At 42.6% G+C, this 21,425-nt stretch overlaps 1 protein-coding gene and 1 non-coding gene across 2 annotated transcripts in view; one reads left to right on the top strand and one right to left on the bottom strand.

The window, feature by feature from the left end:
• Window positions 1–153: 153 nt before the first annotated feature.
• LOC115022224 (ATP-dependent 6-phosphofructokinase, platelet type-like) overlaps window positions 154–21,425 on the bottom strand; it is a 27,960-nt gene continuing 6,688 nt past the window's right edge. Inside the window, 22 exon segments of the mRNA XM_029453167.1 lie at window positions 154–794; window positions 4,425–4,549; window positions 4,714–4,812; window positions 4,915–4,995; window positions 4,997–5,020; window positions 5,335–5,341; window positions 5,654–5,715; window positions 6,341–6,505; window positions 8,836–8,988; window positions 10,060–10,147; window positions 11,019–11,089; window positions 12,531–12,677; window positions 14,579–14,648; window positions 16,361–16,425; window positions 16,720–16,845; window positions 17,028–17,120; window positions 17,581–17,676; window positions 19,268–19,376; window positions 19,532–19,576; window positions 19,659–19,824; window positions 19,908–20,097; window positions 20,356–20,433. Of these exon segments, the coding sequence (XP_029309027.1) occupies window positions 638–794; window positions 4,425–4,549; window positions 4,714–4,812; window positions 4,915–4,995; window positions 4,997–5,020; window positions 5,335–5,341; window positions 5,654–5,715; window positions 6,341–6,505; window positions 8,836–8,988; window positions 10,060–10,147; window positions 11,019–11,089; window positions 12,531–12,677; window positions 14,579–14,648; window positions 16,361–16,425; window positions 16,720–16,845; window positions 17,028–17,120; window positions 17,581–17,676; window positions 19,268–19,376; window positions 19,532–19,576; window positions 19,659–19,824; window positions 19,908–20,097; window positions 20,356–20,433 (2,217 nt within the window). The 3' untranslated portion in view covers window positions 154–637.
• Window positions 18,678–18,769, top strand: trnar-ucu (transfer RNA arginine (anticodon UCU)). The gene is given in 2 exon segments: window positions 18,678–18,714; window positions 18,734–18,769. It is a non-coding gene; the product is annotated as a tRNA-Arg (tRNA).

Here is a 21,425-nt window from a genome sequence, read left to right as displayed (position 1 = left end):
TTTGTGTGTGTTTTCTATAGTTTCCTTCAAGAACACAGAATAATATCAAGAACGTCCTTCAGTGTGACATTAACAAATCTCACAGAAACGTTTTCCACACAATACATGTTTTATTACTCTGACAGGACACACACACACACACACACACACACACACACACACTCTCCACTTCAACAGCAGGACTCACAAACACCAGGGTGACACCACAACACACACACACACACACACTCGTACACACAGTTAGCAGGTGATGGGAGACACACACACACACACACACTGCTCAGATCACTACACTTCCTGCAGGTTTGTCAGGGTGTGACCCTCTTATGATATATTATCTCTTTAGAAGCAGTTTTACTGGATTATATTAATTATGGGGCTTAAAGTGCAGCAGAAAGATGCATTCCCCACGTCGGGAACAGGAACAGCTCCGCTACATGTTCAGGACTAAAACTTGGGGATTATTATTACAGCACATAACAAGGAGAGACTTGTACATATGTTTGTTGAATTGATTATCTAAAAATAGAAGTTCCCTTCTGCAAAGCTCCGTGACTTTTACTCTACAATTAAACTTTTTGAAATCTTTTAATGTATTTGCGGCCGTCGTGCGAGTCGCTGTTCTGTGACGTTCTCCTCAGATGTTCGCCGGCGGGTCGGACTCTTTGGGTCGGACCCGGGTCACGTGTTCCAGCTGGCCGGAGTCGGACACGTCGTAGCTCGTCTTGTACTTGGCGAGGATCTTCATGAGCGGGCGGAGCTTCAGCCACCACTGCTCCTTCGGGATCCTGTGGCTGAAGAGACGAAACAAGAGGAAGTCAAATATTATACTTCAATCCTATCCTGATGAAACACAACATTCACTAGTATTTTATTTTAATGCACATGGCACAATATTCTATGACTTTAAAATGACACTAAAACAAAACATTTGTTGTTCATATTATACAATATAATCTTTATGGCACAGTATATTATGACTTAATACTTGTTTACACATTCTGTAATTACTTTTTTGTTGCACACTTACTTTTGTTTAAAACATACTACACTGCCTATGTTATTTTTACTATAATATATAATATATATATATTATATAATTTTATTATATATAATATATACAGTATATCTCAAAAGTGAGTACACCCTTTAGATTTTTGCAAATATTCTGTTATATCCTTTCAGAGGATAACATTATCCTACTGAAACTTTGATATAACTTAAAGTAGTCAGTGTGCTGCTTGAATAACAGTATAGATTTATTGTCCTTTGAAAATTACTCAGTACACAGCTGTTAATGTCTAAACAGCTGGCAACAAAAGTGAGTACACCCCATAGTGAACATGTCTAAATTGTGCCCAAAGTGTCAACATTTTGTGTGACCACCATTGTTATCTAGCACTGCTTTAACCCTCCTGGGCATGGAATTCACCAGAGCTGCACAGGTTGCTTCTGGAATCTTCTTCCACGACGACATCACGGAGCGCACGGATGTTGGACACCTTGCACTCCTCCACCTTCCTCTTGAGGATGCCCCACATGTGCTCAATTGGGTTTAGGTCTGGAGACATACTTGGCCAGTCCATCACCTTAACCTTCAGCTTCTTCAGCAAGGCCGTTGTCATCTTGGAGGTGTGTTTAGGGTCATATCATGTTGGAAAACTGCCCTACGGCCCAGTTTCCGAAGAGAGGGGATCATGCTCTGCTGCAGGATGTCACAGTATATATTGGAATTCATGTGTCCCTCAATGAAATGCAGCTCCCCAGTGCCGGCAGCACTCATGCAAGCCCCAGACCATGATGCTGCCACCACCATGCTTGACTGTAGGCAAAACACATTTGTCTTGGTACTCCTCACCAGGGTGCTGCCACACACGCCGGACACCATCTGACCCAAACAGGTTTATTTGGTCTCATCAGACCACAGGACATGGTTCCAGTAACTCATGTTCTTGGATTCATTGTCTTCAGCAAACTGTTTGCGGGCTTTCTTATGCATCGGTTTCAGAAGGGGCTTCTGTCTGGGGCGATGGCCATACAAACCGATTTGATGGCAGTGTGCGGCGTATGGTCTGGGCACGGACAGGCTGACATCCCACTTCTTCTGCAACCTCTGATCAATGCTGGAAGCACTCGCAACGTCTATTTTTGGAAACCAACCTCTGGATATGACGCTGAGCACGTGGACTCAACTTCTTTGGTCGACCCTGGCGAGTCCTGTTCCGAGTGGAACCTGTCCTGGAACACCGCTGTATGATCTTAGCCACTGTGCTGCAACTCATTTCATGGTGTTGGCAATCTTCTTATAGCCAAGGCCCTCTTTGTGAAGCGCAATAATCCTTTTTTTCAGCCGCTCAGAGAGTTCCTTGCCATGAGTGCCATGTTGTCCAGCATTCAGAGAGAATTGTGCCCAAAACAACCCAAATTAACAGCCCTGCTTACATTTACACACTGATCCTTGTAAACACTAACGAGTCACATGACACCAGGGCGGTAAAAAAACATCATTGGGCACAATTAGGACATGTTCACTATGGGGTTGTACTCACTTTTGTTGCCAGCTGTTTTTAGACATTAACAGCTGTGTACTGAGTAATTTTCAAAGGCCAATAAATCTATACGTTATTCAAGCAGCACACTGACTACTTTAAGTTATATCAAAGTTTCAGTAGGATAATGTTATCCCCTGAAAGGATATAACAGAAATATTTCAAAAATCTAAGGGTGTACTCACTTTTTGAGATATACGGTAATATATAATATATATATATATATAATATAGATATTAAATAATAATATATATCACATATATATAATATATATATTATATATATATATATTAAAATAGATATATATATTATAATACTATATCTATATATATATATATAGTATAGGATAACATATTATAAATATTATATTAATCGATGATATCATATTATATATAATCTTTATATATTAATATAATATATATATTTTCCATATTATCTTATATATAGAATCTTATATATATAGTATATCATAATATATATCTCTTCTCTCTAGATCTATATATATCTATAGATACTATCTATAATATATCTATATATATTACTATGTAATTATAGATCTATATTCTCTATCTCTAATTATCTCTCTTCTTCTCTCTATATCTCATCTCTATCTAATATTATCTATATCTACTCCATCTCTCTTCTCTATATCCTCTCTCTTCTGCTCTCTCTCTATTTCTAATATCTCTCTCTCTCTCTATCTCTCTCTCTCTCTTCTTCTCCTACTCTATTCTCTCTATCTATATATATCTTTTCTCTCTCTCTCTCTCTTCTCCTCGTCTCTCTCTTCTCCTATCTCTCCTCTCTCTATCCTCTTTATCTCTATCTCTCTCTCTCTTCTCCTCTCTCTCTCTCTCTCTTCTCTCTCTTTCTCTCTATCTCTCTTCTCCTCTATCTATCTCTCTCTCTCTTCTCTCTCTCTCTTCTCCCTTCTCTCTATTTTCTATCCTTCTCTTTCTCTCCTCTCCTCTATTCTCCTCTCTCTCTCTCTCTCTTCTCCTCTCTCTTCTCTTCTCTCCTTCTCTCTCTCCTCTCCTCTCTCTCTCTCTCTCTTCTCTTCTCTCCTCTCTCTCCCCCCTCTCCTCTTCCTCTTCTCTCCTCTCGCTCCTTCTCTCCTTTCTCTTATATCCTCTCTATCTCTGCTCTCTTCTCCTCTCTCTCTCTTCTAGTCTGTCTTTCTCTCACCTCCGCTCTCTCTCTTCCTCCTCTCTCCTCAGTCTCATCTCTTCTCTCCTATATCTCTTTCTATCTACTCTCTCTTCCCCTGCCTCTCTCCTCTCTCTCTATCTCTCTCTCTCTCTCTGTCCTCTTTCTCTCTCTCTCTCTCGGTCTGCTCCTCTTCTCTCTATCTTCATCTCCTTATCGCCTCTGCTCTTCCTGCTCTCCCTCTCTTTTCTCTACTCCCTCCTTCTCTCTCCTCTCTCTCTTCTCCCTCTCTTCTCTCCTCTATCATCTCTCTTCTCTTCTCTCCTCTCTCTCTCTCCTCCCTCTCTCTCTCTGCTCTTCTCTCTCTCCTCTCTCTCCTCTCTCTCCTCTCTCTCTTATCTCTCTCTATCCATCTATCTGTCCTCTTCTCTCCTCTGCTCTCCTCTCTCTCTCTCCTCTCTCTCTCTCTCTTCTTCCCTCTTCTCGTCTCTCTCTCTCTTCTCATTCTCCTCTTCTAATCTCTCTCTCTCCTCTCTCTCTCTTCTCTCGCTCTCTCCCTTCTCTATCTCTTCTCTCCTCTCTCTTCTCTCCTCTTCCTCTCCTCTTCTATTTCTCTCCTCTCTCTCATCTCTTCCTCTTCTATTAGATTATAATTATATTATATATTATTTCTTAATAATTATATTATTATTATTTTGCTGCTGAGAGTAGACGAAAAAACGTTTCCTTACCAAGTCCGTCTCGTCCCGCAGCTGAGACACCGGCTGAAAGACGAGAGCTCTGCGACGCATCCCCAACAGACAGGCCGTGTCCTCTGAGGTAGTGAACACTCTCCCTGCAAGACAAGCACCAGACTTATAACAGAACACAAGCTCCACACACTGACACACACCCTGATACACACACTGATATACACACTGATATACACACTGACACACACACCCTGATACACATACTGACACACTCACTGATACACACACTGATACACACACACTGACACAATGAAAGTTTAGTTTACCTCCTTGTACGAGTCCTTGAGGGTCCGTGTGATCCACTGAATAGCTTTAGCAGCAACTTTGGTGCCAAAGTTTCTATCGAATGGTGACGGAGCTCCTCCCTGAGAGCGATGACACCATATAGGACTTTATCACAATGGCCTGAGGTGTGTGTGTGTGTGTGTGTGTGTGTGTGTGTGTGTGTGTGTGTGTGTGTGTCCAACCTGCTGCATGTGTCCGAGGATGTTCTTCCTGCAGTCGAACACTCCTCGTCCCTCCTCTGTGTACAGCTGGTAGACGAAGTCAAGTGGTGAAGTTCTCGTTGGAGTTCTTCGTTTCTGAAACACACATTACAAGACGACATAAGATTCTGAAAAGAGACGTTGCTGTTTTTGTGATTTGTGTGAACTGTCCCTTTTTAAAGCAGAAGAACTAAGTCGTGACCTCAAGCTGTTGGTTCTCTACACCCCCGGTGCTCGAGTGCCCTTGAGCCGGGGCACCAGTCTGCAGAGCCGCTCGCGATGCACCATTGAGCTTCACTGTGTCTTCTAGTAATGAAACCATGCGGGTGGAAACCGCAGCACGGACACACAATGTCACCTACACACCGTCCGAAGTATTACATTTGTCCTATTTCCACACACCTCCATCCTGCTGGAGCAATTTAAACAGCGTGATGGTGCAGCGGATTAAAAATAGCCACAACAGATGACGTGAAGTAAAGTGTGTGAGGTCGCTCGGCTGTCAGATATGTTTGAGACCAATTGGTTTGTGTAAATTATTGAAAAACTAATATTTATTTACAAAAACGCAGAACTCTCACACACACACACACACACACACACACACACACACACACACACACACACACACACACACACACACACACACACACACACACACACACACACACACAGTGGAAAGGAAACAGCAGTAGTAATGTAACATTTCATTGAGACTCACCTGAGCACTAAACCCCTCTTGATGCTCGTCTTCATCTTCTGCGTCAGATGCTCCACGTTGGCCTGAAAAACACAGAGCGGAGTCTCACGTTAGACCGAGCGACCGGCCTGCAACCTGCACGAGCAGCTGATCCAGTGGCAACACACACACACACACACACACACACCTCCGTCCCATCACCCCTTCAGAGGGGTGCAGGGCGACATGTGCACCAGCAGGGGGCACCAGTCTACTGCTCTACCCTTCACAGGAGTTTTAATGTGAAATAAAAGGTTGTTTGGGTGTTACAGTATCTTACTCTCATCTCAATCTTTTTATCTTGGTTAATACTTTTGTGATTTTAACCTTTTAATAACATCTAATAAAAAAATCTAAATGAAATTCAATCAATACGTTTGATCTTTTGTTGCCACTTGAGTTTGAGACAATGTGACAGTAGCAACATCAACACAGTGACCGGCCTGACGCCTCTAATCCCCCCCCCCCCGACCCGTCTCTCATGGAAGAAGTTATTAATACATTTCTTCAGACGCCATAATCTGGGTCACTCCTGAAACCTCCAGGGAGGGGCGAGCTGCTGTGCCGCTCCTTGACCATTTGAAAACATACAAGTGTATGAACACTAACTACTGACGTCACATGAAGTCATGGTGGGACTTGAGTTGTGTTGCAGTGACTGTCTCTGACCTGCAGGTCCCGGATGTCAAACGGCTCCTCGTAGATGTAGACGGTGTCGGCGCCGGCAGCCAGCCCGCCCACCGTGGCCAGGTAGCCGCAGTAGCCCCCCATGGTCTCGATGATGAAGACGCGTCGCTTGGTGCCGCTGGCCGACTGCTTGATGCGATCGCATGTCTGAATGACACGCGCACGTTCCACAGTTATGAACAGATCTGTTTTATAATAATGATGCAGCTCTACTTCAGCAGATCAAGTCTCAGGGACGCACAGGGTATCTCCTTATTGATGATAAAACATGAATGTGCTGCCAGGGCAGAGTAATAATAGTAAATGAATAACATATGGTTTACTTTCTGACTTCGTAGTATAAGTTAAAGCTTCCCTGTTCACCTGCACCACCTGCTCCACCTGCACCACCTGCTAATTCACTGGAAAGCTACATGTTAAAGACATGAAACACTGAAGGCAGCTTTATTTGTATTAGTGATTACACATAATAAAAAATAATAGTTTGATAATTTAAAATAAATAAATAAAATATATATAAAAAAGAATAATAATAAAAAAAGAAAACAATAATAAAATAATAATAATAATAAAATAAAATAAATAAAACAATAATAATAAAAAAAAGTTTTGTATGTAAATTTGTTTGCTTATTTGAAGCTAATGTACCTGCACTATTCTTGCTGTTCGGAGTTGTATCCTCATGATTGTTTGCACTTATTGTAAGCTAAATGAACTGTAATGTAACATCAGAGTTGACCTGTGCATCCTGGGCCTTCGTTCCTGACAGTAAACCTCATCGGGTTGTTGTACAGACTTCACCCATCTGGTATCATCAGTACAGCAGGTAACACAACAGCAACGGCACACACCAGTATACACCAGACTTAAAAACATGTCACAGTAACTCCTCAAACACAAACAGCTTCACAAACGTTACTCCCAGGAAGAGAGGGGTGTGCTGCCAAAATAAAGATCATCAACACAACATGACACTGACATGCAAGGAAAATGTGTCCTCCCAGATTACTTCTGTTCCATCATTATTATAAGACGGATAACTTTGAATTTCCTGATGTTTTTTTGTTACTTCCACTGGCCCTTACCTCCACGATGGCGTTGAGGGACGTGTCAGCGCCGATACTGTGGTCGGTGCCGGGCACATTGTTACTAATGGTAGCAGGCAGCATGCACATCGGGATGCAAAACTCCTCGTAGTCGACCCGGGCCTCGTACAGCTTCAGCAGCGACTCAAAGGCCTGATGGTGGTGGCCGTAATATAAGGTTAGACCACCAGGGGGCACACTACATCTGAGACCCTGTAAGAGTTTCCTGTGCAGACTGCAGTGTTTGTTTACAGGCTGCTTCATGGTGCACAGAGGCTCCCTTGGCTTGTATCCTTTGTTACTGACATGTTTTGTTTTGGGTTACTAACATCTACAACAGGACTATGAGTGTGAACCAGCTGATCGTCATCATGGTGATCTTCCCCTCTATGGAGTATAATCTATCGTTTTAGAAGCTTTAACAACTTGTTTTAAAGACATTGTTGGATCAGCCTGAGAGTCCTGTGTTAAAGATGTGCAGATATACTGAACACCTGCAGGTCATCAGGGTGGAAGGACACAAGTAAAGGGAGTCCTTTGAATGACACTGACACCATGAAGCTGCTGCTGTGTACCGTGTGTGCTGCTGGCTGGCTCTCTCCAGTGGCTGAGTGCAGTGTGTGGTGTGTGTGGTGTGTGTGTGTGTGTGTGTGTGTGGGGGGGGGGGGGTGTTAAAGCGACAAGATAAAGGTTGGGTCTCCAGACGATGTGGGCGATGTTTCCTTTTATGTGCAAGAATTCCACAGAGGGCCTGGTTCAAAAACTATATCAAGACTAAAGTGCAGATTGCGCGCGGCTGGACTTGAACGTGCGAACACACAGCATGCAGACTCTCCAAACACACTGACTCTGTGACATTCGGGTGCAAGCTCAGCGTTCCTGTTGCATTGAACCAGATCGCCGTCGAGTCATCTGCTGTTTCCAAAACAAACACAGAGCGGGCGCACGAACACGGCAGGGCCACACGCAGAAAAACATGCCACAACACGTCACTGCATGCCCTGACACTTACCTGGGACCTCCGCTGACCTGCTCGCCTCCAACCACAACAACCAGTGTTGAGGGTGTTCTGCTGTATGATGCAGTGTGGGGACACGAGCCTGATCCTGTTGATCAGCTCCAGATTGGGACCAAGTTTCTACTGTACCAGATTGTGCAGAATGATTGGACTGTTTGCATGTGGCTGCATCGTGTTGTTCACTAAACAGGTTTGATTACAGCAGAGTGATCGGTCTTAACTGAAGACGGTCTTAACTTGTCCACCGTCTGATTGTTAATGCTTGGATGCGAGCTGTCGATCAGCGAAGCCCCAAACTCTCACAGGCTGGATGGTGCGTGTGTTAAGTCCAGCTACAAACACACACACATACACTGTGACCCAGCCACACTTACATCAGTAATGGCATTCAGCGCGGTGTCTGAGCCAATGCTGAGGTCTGAACCAGGTATATTGTTGGAGACGGTGGCGGGGACCATGACCATGGGCACACAGAGCTCGCTATGTTCGCTCCGCGCAGCAGAAAGTTCCAGTAATCCCACGTAGGCCTGCAGCAGTGAGAGCCACAGCTTATTGGTTGTTGTTTAGGGTGTACACACAAAGGGAATGAGGAGTGGGAGGAGTGGGAAGAGTGGGCCTAACGCCAAGGTCTCTACAAGGACAATGGACAACAGGACAGTTTGTTGTTCAGAGCAGCTTTTACCATTTTGGGATATTCGGAGATAATGTTGTTTATCAATCGGGGAAGCTTTTGAAAGCCAATCAAACATCAGGAGAAAGCAAGATGTTCCTCTTTCCTGCAGCTGTTTCTGTATAAGTAGCAATGACCTCCTCTACTTCCTATGTTGTGCAAGAACAAAACTAAAGATAACTAATCATCCTGACCACCAAAGAACAAAACTCCTCTGAGAACTTTACTGTTGTGGTGTGTTGACATGTATGGAAGACATAAAGGTATGTGTGGGGGGGGGGGGGGGTGGATCTCAAGAGTAATGCAGCAGGAAGAGCAGAGACAGTAATGGCGGGCGGGACTGCAGAGGAGAGACACAGAGCACGACAGGGACGGAGACACTGTTCACTTTCTGGCCGTGCTGCTCAAGTCAAAAAACACAAATGTACATTGTTTCATTCTTTACTCATTTCTTTACAATTTACAGATTAATTTTCTGCTTTATTTAGAAATGTGAAACTTGATCCAATTAGTGATAGTGATATACAAATGGATAATGAATCCATCGTTGGGTTAAGGCTTTGGCTGTGCAGCTTGGCCATAAAGTAAGAACCATGTATGGACAGATAAGGAGAGAGCCTAGAACATTTAAATGTGTCTCTTCTGAGAATGTGGCTATACAGTCAAAGACATGTGCTGCGAATTGAAATGTCTTACAGGGCGAATATAAGTAGCATATAATATAGCAGGTACAATAAGGCTGAAAAATGAACATATATTCAGATTTATCTTTTAATATTCTGCTTCTTTACAATTATTAGTAGCTTTTTGGGAATACAGTCATTTTTAAAAGTATGGTGAAATACTAATACTGGCAAAAATCTAACATTTTTCTGAAATTAGGATGAAACTTTGTCATTATGCTGAGAAATCAGGTGAAGTTACATACCTCAAACCCTCCGATGACCAGCAGGGCGTTAATGTTGTGGATCTTAATCTGCTCAGCGATTTTATCCAGATGTTTCCCTGGAAGAGTTCTAGCAGATAGAAAGGAAATGTTTCAAAAGATGCTGTTTTTATTTATAGTTACTGACAATATATGAATTTTCTAATCATAGTTAATTAAATGGTAAATGGACTGCTTTTATACGACCACTCAAAGCTCTTTACAACACTGTCAGCATTCACCCATTCACACACATTCACACAGAGGCAGAGGCTCCATACAAGGTGCACATCAGCTCGTCAGTAGTGATAACCATTCACACACACACACACACAATTAGCCATCAGGAGCAATTTGGGGTTCAGTATCTCGCCCAAGGACACTTCACATGCTGACTGCAGGACTGGGGATCGAACCACCGACCTTCCGACCGGTGGACGACCACTCTACCTCTGTAGTTGATAATATCCAGTAAATTGGCCGATGGATGTATTGAGATGTGTAACTCATTCAGTGTTGCCAACTTGCCAACTTTCCAAATCCTCTTTGCGACTTTTTATTTTGAGAAGTGACGGCATATTTTAATGGCAAAAAATAAAGTTCATTTGTAGTTCTGAACATATTTAGGGTGTTTTGTTTTTACACACTTTTTGTCTTTCCCACGACGTCATTCCTCTCTCCTACAGCGTCCATTACAATTACATGCAAATTAGGGATTATGCAAATTAGGCGATGTCGTCATTTAGCTGCTTTCCTTTCTGAGGACTTGGCAACACTGGCCTCATTCACATATATTCCAGGGGGCGGTGAGTAATGTCATGTCCTTGGTAACTAAACTCATCGAGGTCAAGCTTTTGTAATTCTGGATCCACAACTTCATTTTTTATTTATTTTTTTACAGATGGAAATCATATAAAGCAAAAGATTTTAATTTCAGAAAATCGAAAGAAACTTTAACTCACCGTTTGGTCCCGAGCAGAGAGCCTCCCTGTCCCGTCCAACCCCCCACATCTCCCCATTTGATCTCTTTGATCTGATAAAAACAAACAGGAAGATGTCAGAATTATTCACATCTGTCGACAGATTCTAAAGGAGCTGCTTCCTACAGAAGTTTAGAAACCCGTTGATGTTCATGGACACTGATGAGAAAACGATATTCAAATGAATTGTGTGATTCAGTATCATCTCATAGCCTGTGGACATGAAACCATCATCCTCTGCACGGCTGGATCACTTTTAGTAAGAAAATATCGTTTTTGTGATCACTTTAGAGCTCGTTCATCAGGGGTGAATCGCATTAGAGTCCCATCCTCTTTATATTATACTATTATTAACATGTAACCAGCAGCTCTACGTTTCAATCAGTGTCCTGCTCAGTTTGCTTTGAGCCGGGATCACGGCTTCACTTTCCAATCAGCTGTAATCCTTCCAACATGATAACTCGCTGCGCCTCATCGCTTTCAACAAGTGGCTGCTGAAAAGGTGTGCGTGTGTGTGTGTGTGTGTGTGTGTGTGTGTGTGTGTGTGTGTAAATCTGCAAATCACTAAGTAGCACTTATTTATCTGGCCACAGTTAATCACTGTGCAGAGGCAGGAGAGTGGCTGCACCTGCTATTGGTCAATAAAGTCACTATGACCTCCAAGGAATCTGGCTTCCCCCTATTGTTTACTCTTAATTATGAGCACTAGTAGTAAACGTTGAGGTGAATAATGTTCAGCACATACTTGAGTAGCGTGGCAACAGTGAACACAGTGTGACTGTAATATTTATTTAAGCTGAATAAACTTCCCTTGAACTTGAGTTCTCACAGTACGGACATCATGACTGTGACAGATCAAACTAGTACAGATTCAATTATTGAAGTACATTTATTACATCATTCCAAGAGTTCACTAGTTGTATCAGGTACAGTGACATTTATTCAACTGTTGCTCTGATTAATTGGTGAATACAGGAAGGTGCACCTGTATCTGTATAAGGTGTCTATCTGTGTTATTTTTACTTTTAAGATTTTCAATATATGGGGAGATCTCTCATTATTCTGCCAAAATACTTTCAGGCAAATCTTAAATCAAATAAAAATAACAAAAATCACTTTATTGTTTAAAATAAATAAATAAAGAATCTGAAAAAACAAAAAATGTTTTTAAATTGATTAAAATTAGGAGAACATATTTCTGGGACACATTTAGTGCTGAAACGATTAGTTGATGGACAACTATTCTGATATTATTTTGTTAAGCAAAACTTTCATTAGTTGCAGCTTTTAAAATGTAACTTTGATGCTTTTCTCTTTTATATCTTAATCTTTGGACTTTTGTTCAGACAAAACATGCAAAGTGAAGACGCCATCTTTGGTGTCTGAGAAACTTTATACAATCAATAATCAAGACATTATGTGATGCTGCTCTAAACAAATGTACTTTAAAAGAATATGTACATACATAGTTGTATTTATCCCTTTGACGTTTACCTGTCCCTTGTAGAATCCCTCGAATCCGTCGTTAATCGCAAACATTTTGTGGCCTTCAGTGATTCCCACTCGGACAGCAGCACGCACGGCGGCGTTCATACCTGCCGCCGGGGCGCCGACGTTCAGCACCGCAACGTTAAAGGAGCTCTAGGGAGGACAAAGAGAAGCAGTCACACACACACACACGCACATCATATTTAGAAATAAAAATAAACTAAACATATAGTAAAAAAAGCTAAATCTGGCACTTTTATATGTTAAAACACTCCCAAGCTTTGTCACATTTTAAAGTATCTTAACACCTCCGGCGTGAATCTTACATTCATTGTACAATCACAGCATGTATGAGGCTTGGGACGAAGAAGATGGTAAATCAGCAACTGATTCAGAAGCAGTGATTTCTGTAGCAGACATGAAGTAAGCAAATTGGATAAAACTCTTTGCAGACGACTCGCTGCTTTTTCTTTCTAGTTTTTTTTTTTACTTTTATCACCACAGGATTTTTTTGCAAATGAAGAATAATTATTCTCCATCCCAGACAGGACAGTTGTTCCTCTCCATGCCTGATAATCCATGTCTTGTTAACTGCTGATGAGCAGAACAGCAGCAGGCAACGATCACCTCGCATGCAAGAAGCCACATGCTGCTGTAAGACGCAGTGAAGCAGCAGCTGCTTTCTCATGACAACCACTAAAAATATCGACGGTCAAATGCAAACTTTTACTCACTATCCAAAAGTTTTCTTGCTATTCAAACTCCAATCATCCAGCGAACTGTGCCACTAGTAGCGGAGTATAAAACGTTTTAGGACACAATCCAAAATTGGACAAGGAAGCAGTAGATTGGGCCTTCAGTGAAATCTTTACTGGGATAATTGAATTAAAGAACATGATGATGTTGAGAAGCTCAAAATGGACAGGCGTCCAACTCTCATCTGCCGACTTCTTAATGGCATAACATAGTTTATCAACATTTATTTTACAATAACATATTTCCGGTTCTAAATCATAACTTTGTGCTTGTTCAGGCAACAATGTTCGAAAACAGCATTTAACAACAATGTACCGAGAGGTCTAGCTACGGATTTGTTTTGGCACCGCTATTAAATAATTTGAAATGATACAAAGCCCGATTGTAGCCTTGTAGTTCTATATACACTGCATGGATTGCACTTTATTTAAACGTAACAATGCCTACATGTATTTTATTTTTTACATTTTCCCCTAAAAAAAATTAGAAAGGGCTCACTAAATCAAATATGACAAAAGTTTCCAAAATCGCCAAGGAATTATGTAATTCTTTTGACTGACGATAAAACATTAAAATCTCTGGGATGTGTCGTTTCTCCACAACAACCTCATTAGTGTCCGCTGCACCTTCACTACTAAACCCTGCATCATTAATGTGAATTGATTCCCCGATCTAGAGACTCATATTTATTTCCCATATCATATTTAAAGCTCCCCAAACCGGAGTTTAGGGCATCCGCAGCCACTGAGCATTTTAAACAGAGCCCGTCCAGTTTGAGTTCTGAATAAGGAGGGCGACTTCAGGTTCATTTGAAGCGGATCAGAACCACGACTGCAACTCTTTGCATGTCTGCACTTCTTCTAAGCAGAGCCAAGAGGAAATGAGAAATGACAGACGGCGCGACACTTACTGTGTTACCATATAAACATATGTAGGTATTAACTTTGTCACTGCAAAATAGAAACACATTCTCATAGAAGTTCAGTTCTAGAATAACGTTTAAATCATTCAATTACATTTTCTCTCAGCATTGGGGAATTAGAGGATGAACTAGTTGTTAAAAAGCTCATCTGCTCTGTGCTCTACGCCTGCAGAGACAGTCACAGAAAAACAGACTCTTGTTAGTGTCACAAAAAGACTACAGCACCCACAAGGCACCTGACCAGGAAGTACCTCATGCTACCGTACAAATGTCAGAGCCGCTGGTGGAAAGATACATGAGAAGGGTTAAAACGGTGATAATCTTGTGATTGATATAATCGTTGTTGTTGTTGTTGTTGGGTTGGAAGAGTTCTTACATTTGGAAGTTCAGAATCTGGTTTCCGGTAGGAGAGAAGTCTGTAGGTGGACAGGTTGTTTTCGAAGCTCCTGCAGATAACAGGTGTGAAAAACAAAGTTAGACAATGTGCAAAATCAGCAATGGATGTTAGCTGTGTTGTTGTTGCTGTAAAGCAGGGGTGTCAAAGTCAAATGGACGGAGGGCCAAATAAAAAATTTAGCTACAAGCCGAGGGCCGGACTGTTCGAATGTTCATTGAAAAATTTTTAAATGACGCATATAGTCTAGTGAACCTAATTGAACCTACTGAAAACCTAACAAATATATTCCAATATGATCAGATAAATAAAGCAATATTTTCTTATGGCTCTGTCAGTAATCTTTAATTTTCAACAGACACAAAAGACAAATTTCCTTTATATAAAAATCCCCATAACATGAACATTAAATGAAAGAAACCGGTATTCAAGGCACCATCAGTAGCCTATATTTTCTATTTTAGCAAAAGTGGGCTAAATTTACTTCAAAGAAAAAAACAATAATAGCAATTTTCTATCATCCACTCAACTGAAATATTTTTAAAATATAATTGGATCGAAATACAATAAAATAAAGTGCAAAATCTATTAATCAAAAACAACACTTTGTTTAAGGAGAAGTAACATGCAGTGAAAACAAATATTAAACTTTAACTTTTAAACTTGAACTGAGTAAAAACTCTAAATATGTGATTGCACAGTAATGTTCACTTGTTTGAGGTTGAGGGTGATACTTGGTGGTGTCCCATCTTTTCCACAAGTTCATCAATGTTCGGGGTAAGGCTCTGAGCTGAGGAAATCCTCAGAATTGAGTGGAGGTGTTCAGCAGTAAGTCGACTTCTGTGTGATGTTTTGTTCAGGTTCATCAAAGAAAACAGTTGTTCACACAGGTATGTGCTGCCAAACATAGACAACGTTTGAGCAGCCTGGATGCGCAGCTGGGGCATTGTGTCGGGGAGGAAACGGGCGAACTCCGCAGCACCCACTGCCGCATATTTTGCCCTCAGTGCATCATTGCATTGGAGGTCAATCAACTCCATTTGGAGGTTTGGTGGTGAGCTTTCCACGTCAACAGCAAATGGGTTACCGAGCAGTTCCAACCTGCTTTTTTGTGCTTCAAAGTCAGCAAATCGGCGTCGAAAGTCAGCGGCAAGCATACCTATTTTATCAGCCAACTGTGCGCTCATATTCTTGTTTTTGTCCGCGTATTTCGTTTCATAATGTCGTCTCAGATTATACTCTTTCAGTACCGCCACACTTTCTCCACACAGAAGACACACAGGTTTTCCAGCTACCTCCGTGAACATATACTCCGACTCCCACCTTGTTTGAAACCCCCGGTTCTCAGTGTCCACCTTCCGTTTTGCCATTTTTGATGGGTATCTGAAAGTTAATTTTACTGTGATGCTGACGACTGCTGTGCCAATAAATATTGAAATGAAGCAGCCTACTGCTCGGTGCGTCACCGTTGCATTGTGGGAAATGTAGTATTGGTGCGTGTAAAGATCTGCGGGCTGCGGGCCGGTTCTAATAATAAATCAAGATCATCCCAGGGGCCGTAAAAAACCTTCTCGCGGGCCGGATGTGGCCCGCGGGCCTTGACTCTGACATATGTGCTGTAAAGAAAGCATTTAGAGTCACTCAAAGATCTAACACAGGTAAGTGAACAGACAAGAGAGGGAGTTCTCTATATTCTGTGCGTAAACATATCTTACAGGAGGAAACCTGAATGTGTTTCATCATATCAAACGTAGTTGAAGTTACCTGCCACGCAGTCTCACTGCCTCTTCAAATTTCTTCTCATCCATGGCCTTCTGCACCTCTTGGGTCTGATGACAAAACACAAAACACCTTCGTCATCATACTCGTCTGCCATTGGTTAATCTTTTCTGTCGTGACGAGTTGTGTTCGACTGTGTTGGTGGTTGGTGGGGGAACTGGTATGACCTGGACCCAATGACCCTGAGCTCCACCTCGTGTCTCTAAAACGCCTGCAGGAGACTTTGGGGCGACAGCTCCGTGTTAAAAATATATATTCTAACCTCTCAATCTGTCTGTTATAGGACACACTTTGGTCTCTGCATGGCCTCTCCAAAACACACACACACATACACACGTTCTTACCATCTGAACACACTCCATTAGTGGCAGACGAACAGCCTGGTTGCCAACCAGAGACACAACGCAGGCCGGGGTGGTGGCGGAGGCCTCCAGTAACGCCAGCACCGCCTCCACGCCCATACGACTGGCCTGCAGGGTTCAAAGGTCATTTAAAAGGTCAACACTGAGAAGCAGGAAGTCTGAAATACTGTGAAAAGAGTCATTTGGGATTTTAAATAACAATGTTGGGGGGGGGGGGGGGGGGGGTTTCGGACAAAGAGGATTAAATTGCAATTTTTTCATAGAGGAATATTACAGATTCTGTGATTTACCAGGATCCTGTCAAAGGCCGAGGGGGTCCCACCTCTCTGCACGTGGCCCAAGATGGTGACCCTGGTGTCAAATCCCAGGCAGCGTACCACCAGCTGGAGGGAGGGGGACACACAGTTATCCTATCACGTTTAATTAGGATTAAACAAAAGAGCTGTTGCACAAATTTAAAGAGTTTCACTACAAAGTTTGAACAAATAAAAATCACATTCTGTTCATTCTTTGTCACATTCTGTAGTATTTTGATATAAAAACTTTTAGGAAACTGCAGAAATGAAAAGGGACCATTAAAGTGTGAAGCATATATATTTTTAAAACAGAAGGAGAAATCATGCAAAACATCTCCTGTCATATCAGCGGTCGCCAAATAGTGTGCATGCAGACGTGAAGTAAGGCTGCAAAGGGACACAGGGTGGGATTCTACATGCCTGAAGGACGTATGATCCAAAGAAACATAAAATACTTACATGAAACATGAACAATGACACATACAGGACAACGTGTGCTCTGAAGGAAACCAACATGCTTGTGACGGAGAGTTTCCAGCGTACTTACATCTTTGATATAATCAGGAGTTATTGCCTTGTTGTGGCTATCTATGGCTCCCTCAGATACAATAATAATGTTCAGCCTTTTCTTATCAGCGCGGTTCTAGAGGGACATAAAGAAGCAAAAGCATTTGGAAACATGACAGAAAACCTTTTTGCATTGCCAAAAGCTGGATCCTGTAATGGAGGAGAATGTACTGATACACTTTAAAGAACATTTTGAGGTGTAGTTTGTTGTCTTTCCTCAGCAGGCACTTGCCACATTGTGGGAACAAAGTGTCATCACAACGTTGAAACTGACTCTGGTCAATACTTCTGGTAGGATATTAGAACGGTGAGCTTCAAGATACCATGTGAGGGTTTCTGTTTGCTGGAATTCTTCTTCTTTGTTTCAAAGTTACAGATGACTAAGATCCAAGGTACTGCCCCCAGCTGTCAGTCAGTGGAACTGCGTGACAATGCATGACAGACATGACGTCACTTTCATTTACAGCTCCAACATGTCACTCAACATAATTCAAAATAGACGACTTGAAAGAAAAAACACATTTCTGATCGTATCTAGCTAAAGATCCACACTGACACCATTAAAGAGAAACCTTCTCTCAGAATGTGGCAAGTGTGTCTGACAAGAGGAAAAACAACACTTTCCAGACACAAAGCTCGACTCCAGCGTCTGGTTCCCCCTCTGCGTCAGTCTGACACTGGGCGCTTACTCACATCCTTCACAGAGTCAGAGGGAACCGCTCGTCCTTGTCTGTCAGTGGCTCCTTCAGCGACTATGATAATGTTCAACCTGGAACCTCGAGATCGGCTCTGAGCGATAACAAACACACTCACCACATCACAGCTCCTGAAATCATCAGGAAGTATCCGATTACACTAAATACATGTTGGTAATAGATATCTGTGCTATTGAGTAGTGTGTGTGTGTGTGTCTGTGTGTGTGTGTGTCTGTGTGTCTGTGTGTGTGTGTGTGTGTGTGTGTGTGTGTGTGTCTGTGTGTGTCTGACTGTCTCTGTGTGTGTGTCTGTCTGTGTCTGTCTGTCTGTGTGTGTGTGTGTCTGTGTGTGTGTGTGTGTTTGTCCAGATGTAAAACCAGCTGGCTCTGTGGCGCAATGGATAGCGCGTTGGACTTCTAGTCAGACATCAGAGATGTAATTCAAAGGTTGTGGGTTCGAGTCCCACCAGAGTCGATGTTTTATAATGTTGTGCATGAATCTTAATCGGTGTTTAAAGTTAAACAATCCACTTAGTTATGAAGTTTGTTGTTATTTAAAAACAGTAAAACTACTTTGGAACTCTTCACAAGTACGTTTCTTTCTGTTCTACACTTTAAATTCCTCCTTAAAACTTTATTCACGTTGCTTTGTGATGAACGACCTACAATTTATTTTAGTAAAAGAAAATGTTCTAAAAGCCACCAATTATTTATTATTTATTTTTTAACGAAGCGTGTCATCAATCAAATTACTTTTAAATTAATTATTAATTAATTTGGCACTGAAAACAGAATTATTCACCAATTTGCTAAACTTGAGTATCCACATTAAGTAAATATTAAACATACGTATAATATTCATTATAAATGTTGAATAAGAGACAAACACATCGAGTGTGTGTGTGTGTGTGTGTGTGTGTGTGTGTGTGTGTGTGTGTGTGTGTGTGTGTGTGTGTGCGTGTGTGTGTGTTACCTCAGACAGTTTCTGACACATGTTGTCCTCCCAGCCATCCTCAGGAGGCATTTCTGGGATAAACATCCAGTCTGCTCCGCAAGCCAGGGCACTGACCAGAGCCAGGTATCTGCACACACACACAGAGACACACACACACACACACACACACAGAGACACACACACACACACAGAGACACACACACACACACTTTTGAGACTTAACTTCGGTCCCTGTACATGTACAGTATGTTCTTATACGTGTGGTGTTTTTGGAGAGCCCACCCGCAGTGCCTGCCCATCACCTCCAGCACAAAGGTCCTCTGGTGGCTGGAGAAGAGAAACAAGAGTCAGAACTGATGTGTTGAAACAGGTCACAGTGTTCGTTTATGTAACGTGCTGTGTTCTTCACCTCTGAGCGGTGGTCATGATGGCGTCCACCACCTCGATGATCCTGTGCAGAGCCGAGTCGGTGCCGATGGTCATGTCGGTGCCGCAGAAGTCATTGTCGATGGAGCCGACCATGCCGACTATGTGGAGCTCAGAGTTACTGAGCGCTGCCTCCTTATCGATCAGACCTGCAAGACGTGAGAGCTGTGAACGAGCGAAGCGCGCTGTGCGGCGTAGAGTCGTGTGACAAAGCCCCCCCGGGTGAACTCACCTTGCTGCTGCAGCTCGTCCAGCAGGCCGCTCCACTCCTCTCTGAACAGGTTGGCTCCGGTCAGGCTGCCGTCTCCACCGATCACACACAGGTTGGTGATGCTGTGCTGCACCAGGTTGTGCGCGGCTCTCAAGCGTCCCTCGCGGGCGCGAAACTCCTTGCAGCGGGCGCTGCCGATGACCGTGCCGCCCTGAGGGAAACACGAGACACATTATTCTCTTGTGATCTGATTCAATCTCAGCCTCGTTTGGCTCAAAGCTAAAAAGCCTTGTTGCTGAGTCACTTCCAACGATCATCGTCCCTGTGCTGCTCTGCCGCCAGACAGCGTTTGCAAACATCCTGTCACGGTGCTAAAATATACAGCTAATAAGATAATAATCATAATATTAAGACAGGACACAACGTGACGTTTAATGATGCAGCTACATGAAGAGGAAGCTCTGCTCACCACTTGCAACATGCTGGAGACGCTCTCCCATGTGGCCTCTATGATGTTGTCTCCTCCGTCCACCATCCCCTGGTATCCCTGAGGACAAACAAATCAATGTTCACTGGATCCTTTATGACATCTATGGAAACAAATCATTAGTTTTTTTCACTTATTAATTCATTATTTCGTCTGTAAAATGTCAAAAAGTATGAAAAACAAATCCCAGACAATCTTTTAAACGCTTGTTTTGTCCGATCACAAAACAAAACCCTCACATTTAAAGTGCTAACCTTGAAGATTGTAGTTTAAGCACAGTTGTGTTTTCCATCAGCGAGAGAAGGAAGGCGGAGCGATGCATGCAGAACATTAAACTTCAAATAACAAGTGCAAATCCAGAGAAATCGCTCAGAAGATGTTAAATGTTTAAAGAAGCAACGACGACCTCACACAGGCGGTGAGATCTGAACTCTCCCGTCGTTACGATCGTCACCAACCACACGGAGATCTTTCAGATCGTGTTGCTCGTTTTGCTTTTGAGCTTCCGCTGTTTTTTGTGCACGCTGATCCAAACCACCAGCCGGAGTCCAGAACTAAATAAAGACATCAAGGCTGTCATCACAGCGTTACTGCAGGCTGCTGGGACGACAGTGAAGGATGGAGATCATCTGCCACTCAAACTGCACAAACATTCTCAGACTGCAAACAACTGCAGCAAGCAAGTGGCATTATGGGTAATGAGTGAAGGAAGAGCCTGCTCTGAGAAGCAACAAAACAAATGAAACTATCTCAGCACAAGAGTCAATAATGCAAAACACATCCAGAGCTCAAATGATCCTTGTGATGGAACTGACATTAGAAACAGCAGCTCCTCTCGACCAACACGTTAACCATCATAACGCTGGTGTTGTACATGACGTATCCATATGAATGCAAATATGTGTCCTGCTACCAGCCGGCTATAAATAAAGACAAACCTTATAGGGAGTTTAAAACAATGAGCAGGAAGTACAACTTCCTCCGGGGAGGCTGCAGAGAGATAAGACGTCTCACCAGCAGAACACATGAAGACAGGACCAGAGTCCAGAATA

Source organism: Cottoperca gobio, chromosome 17 (assembly GCF_900634415.1).
Source record: "Cottoperca gobio chromosome 17, fCotGob3.1, whole genome shotgun sequence".
Taxonomy (NCBI): domain Eukaryota; kingdom Metazoa; phylum Chordata; class Actinopteri; order Perciformes; family Bovichtidae; genus Cottoperca; species Cottoperca gobio.
The sequence above is the reverse complement of the archived record's forward strand: the minus strand, read 5'-3'. Positions and strand labels throughout refer to the sequence as shown.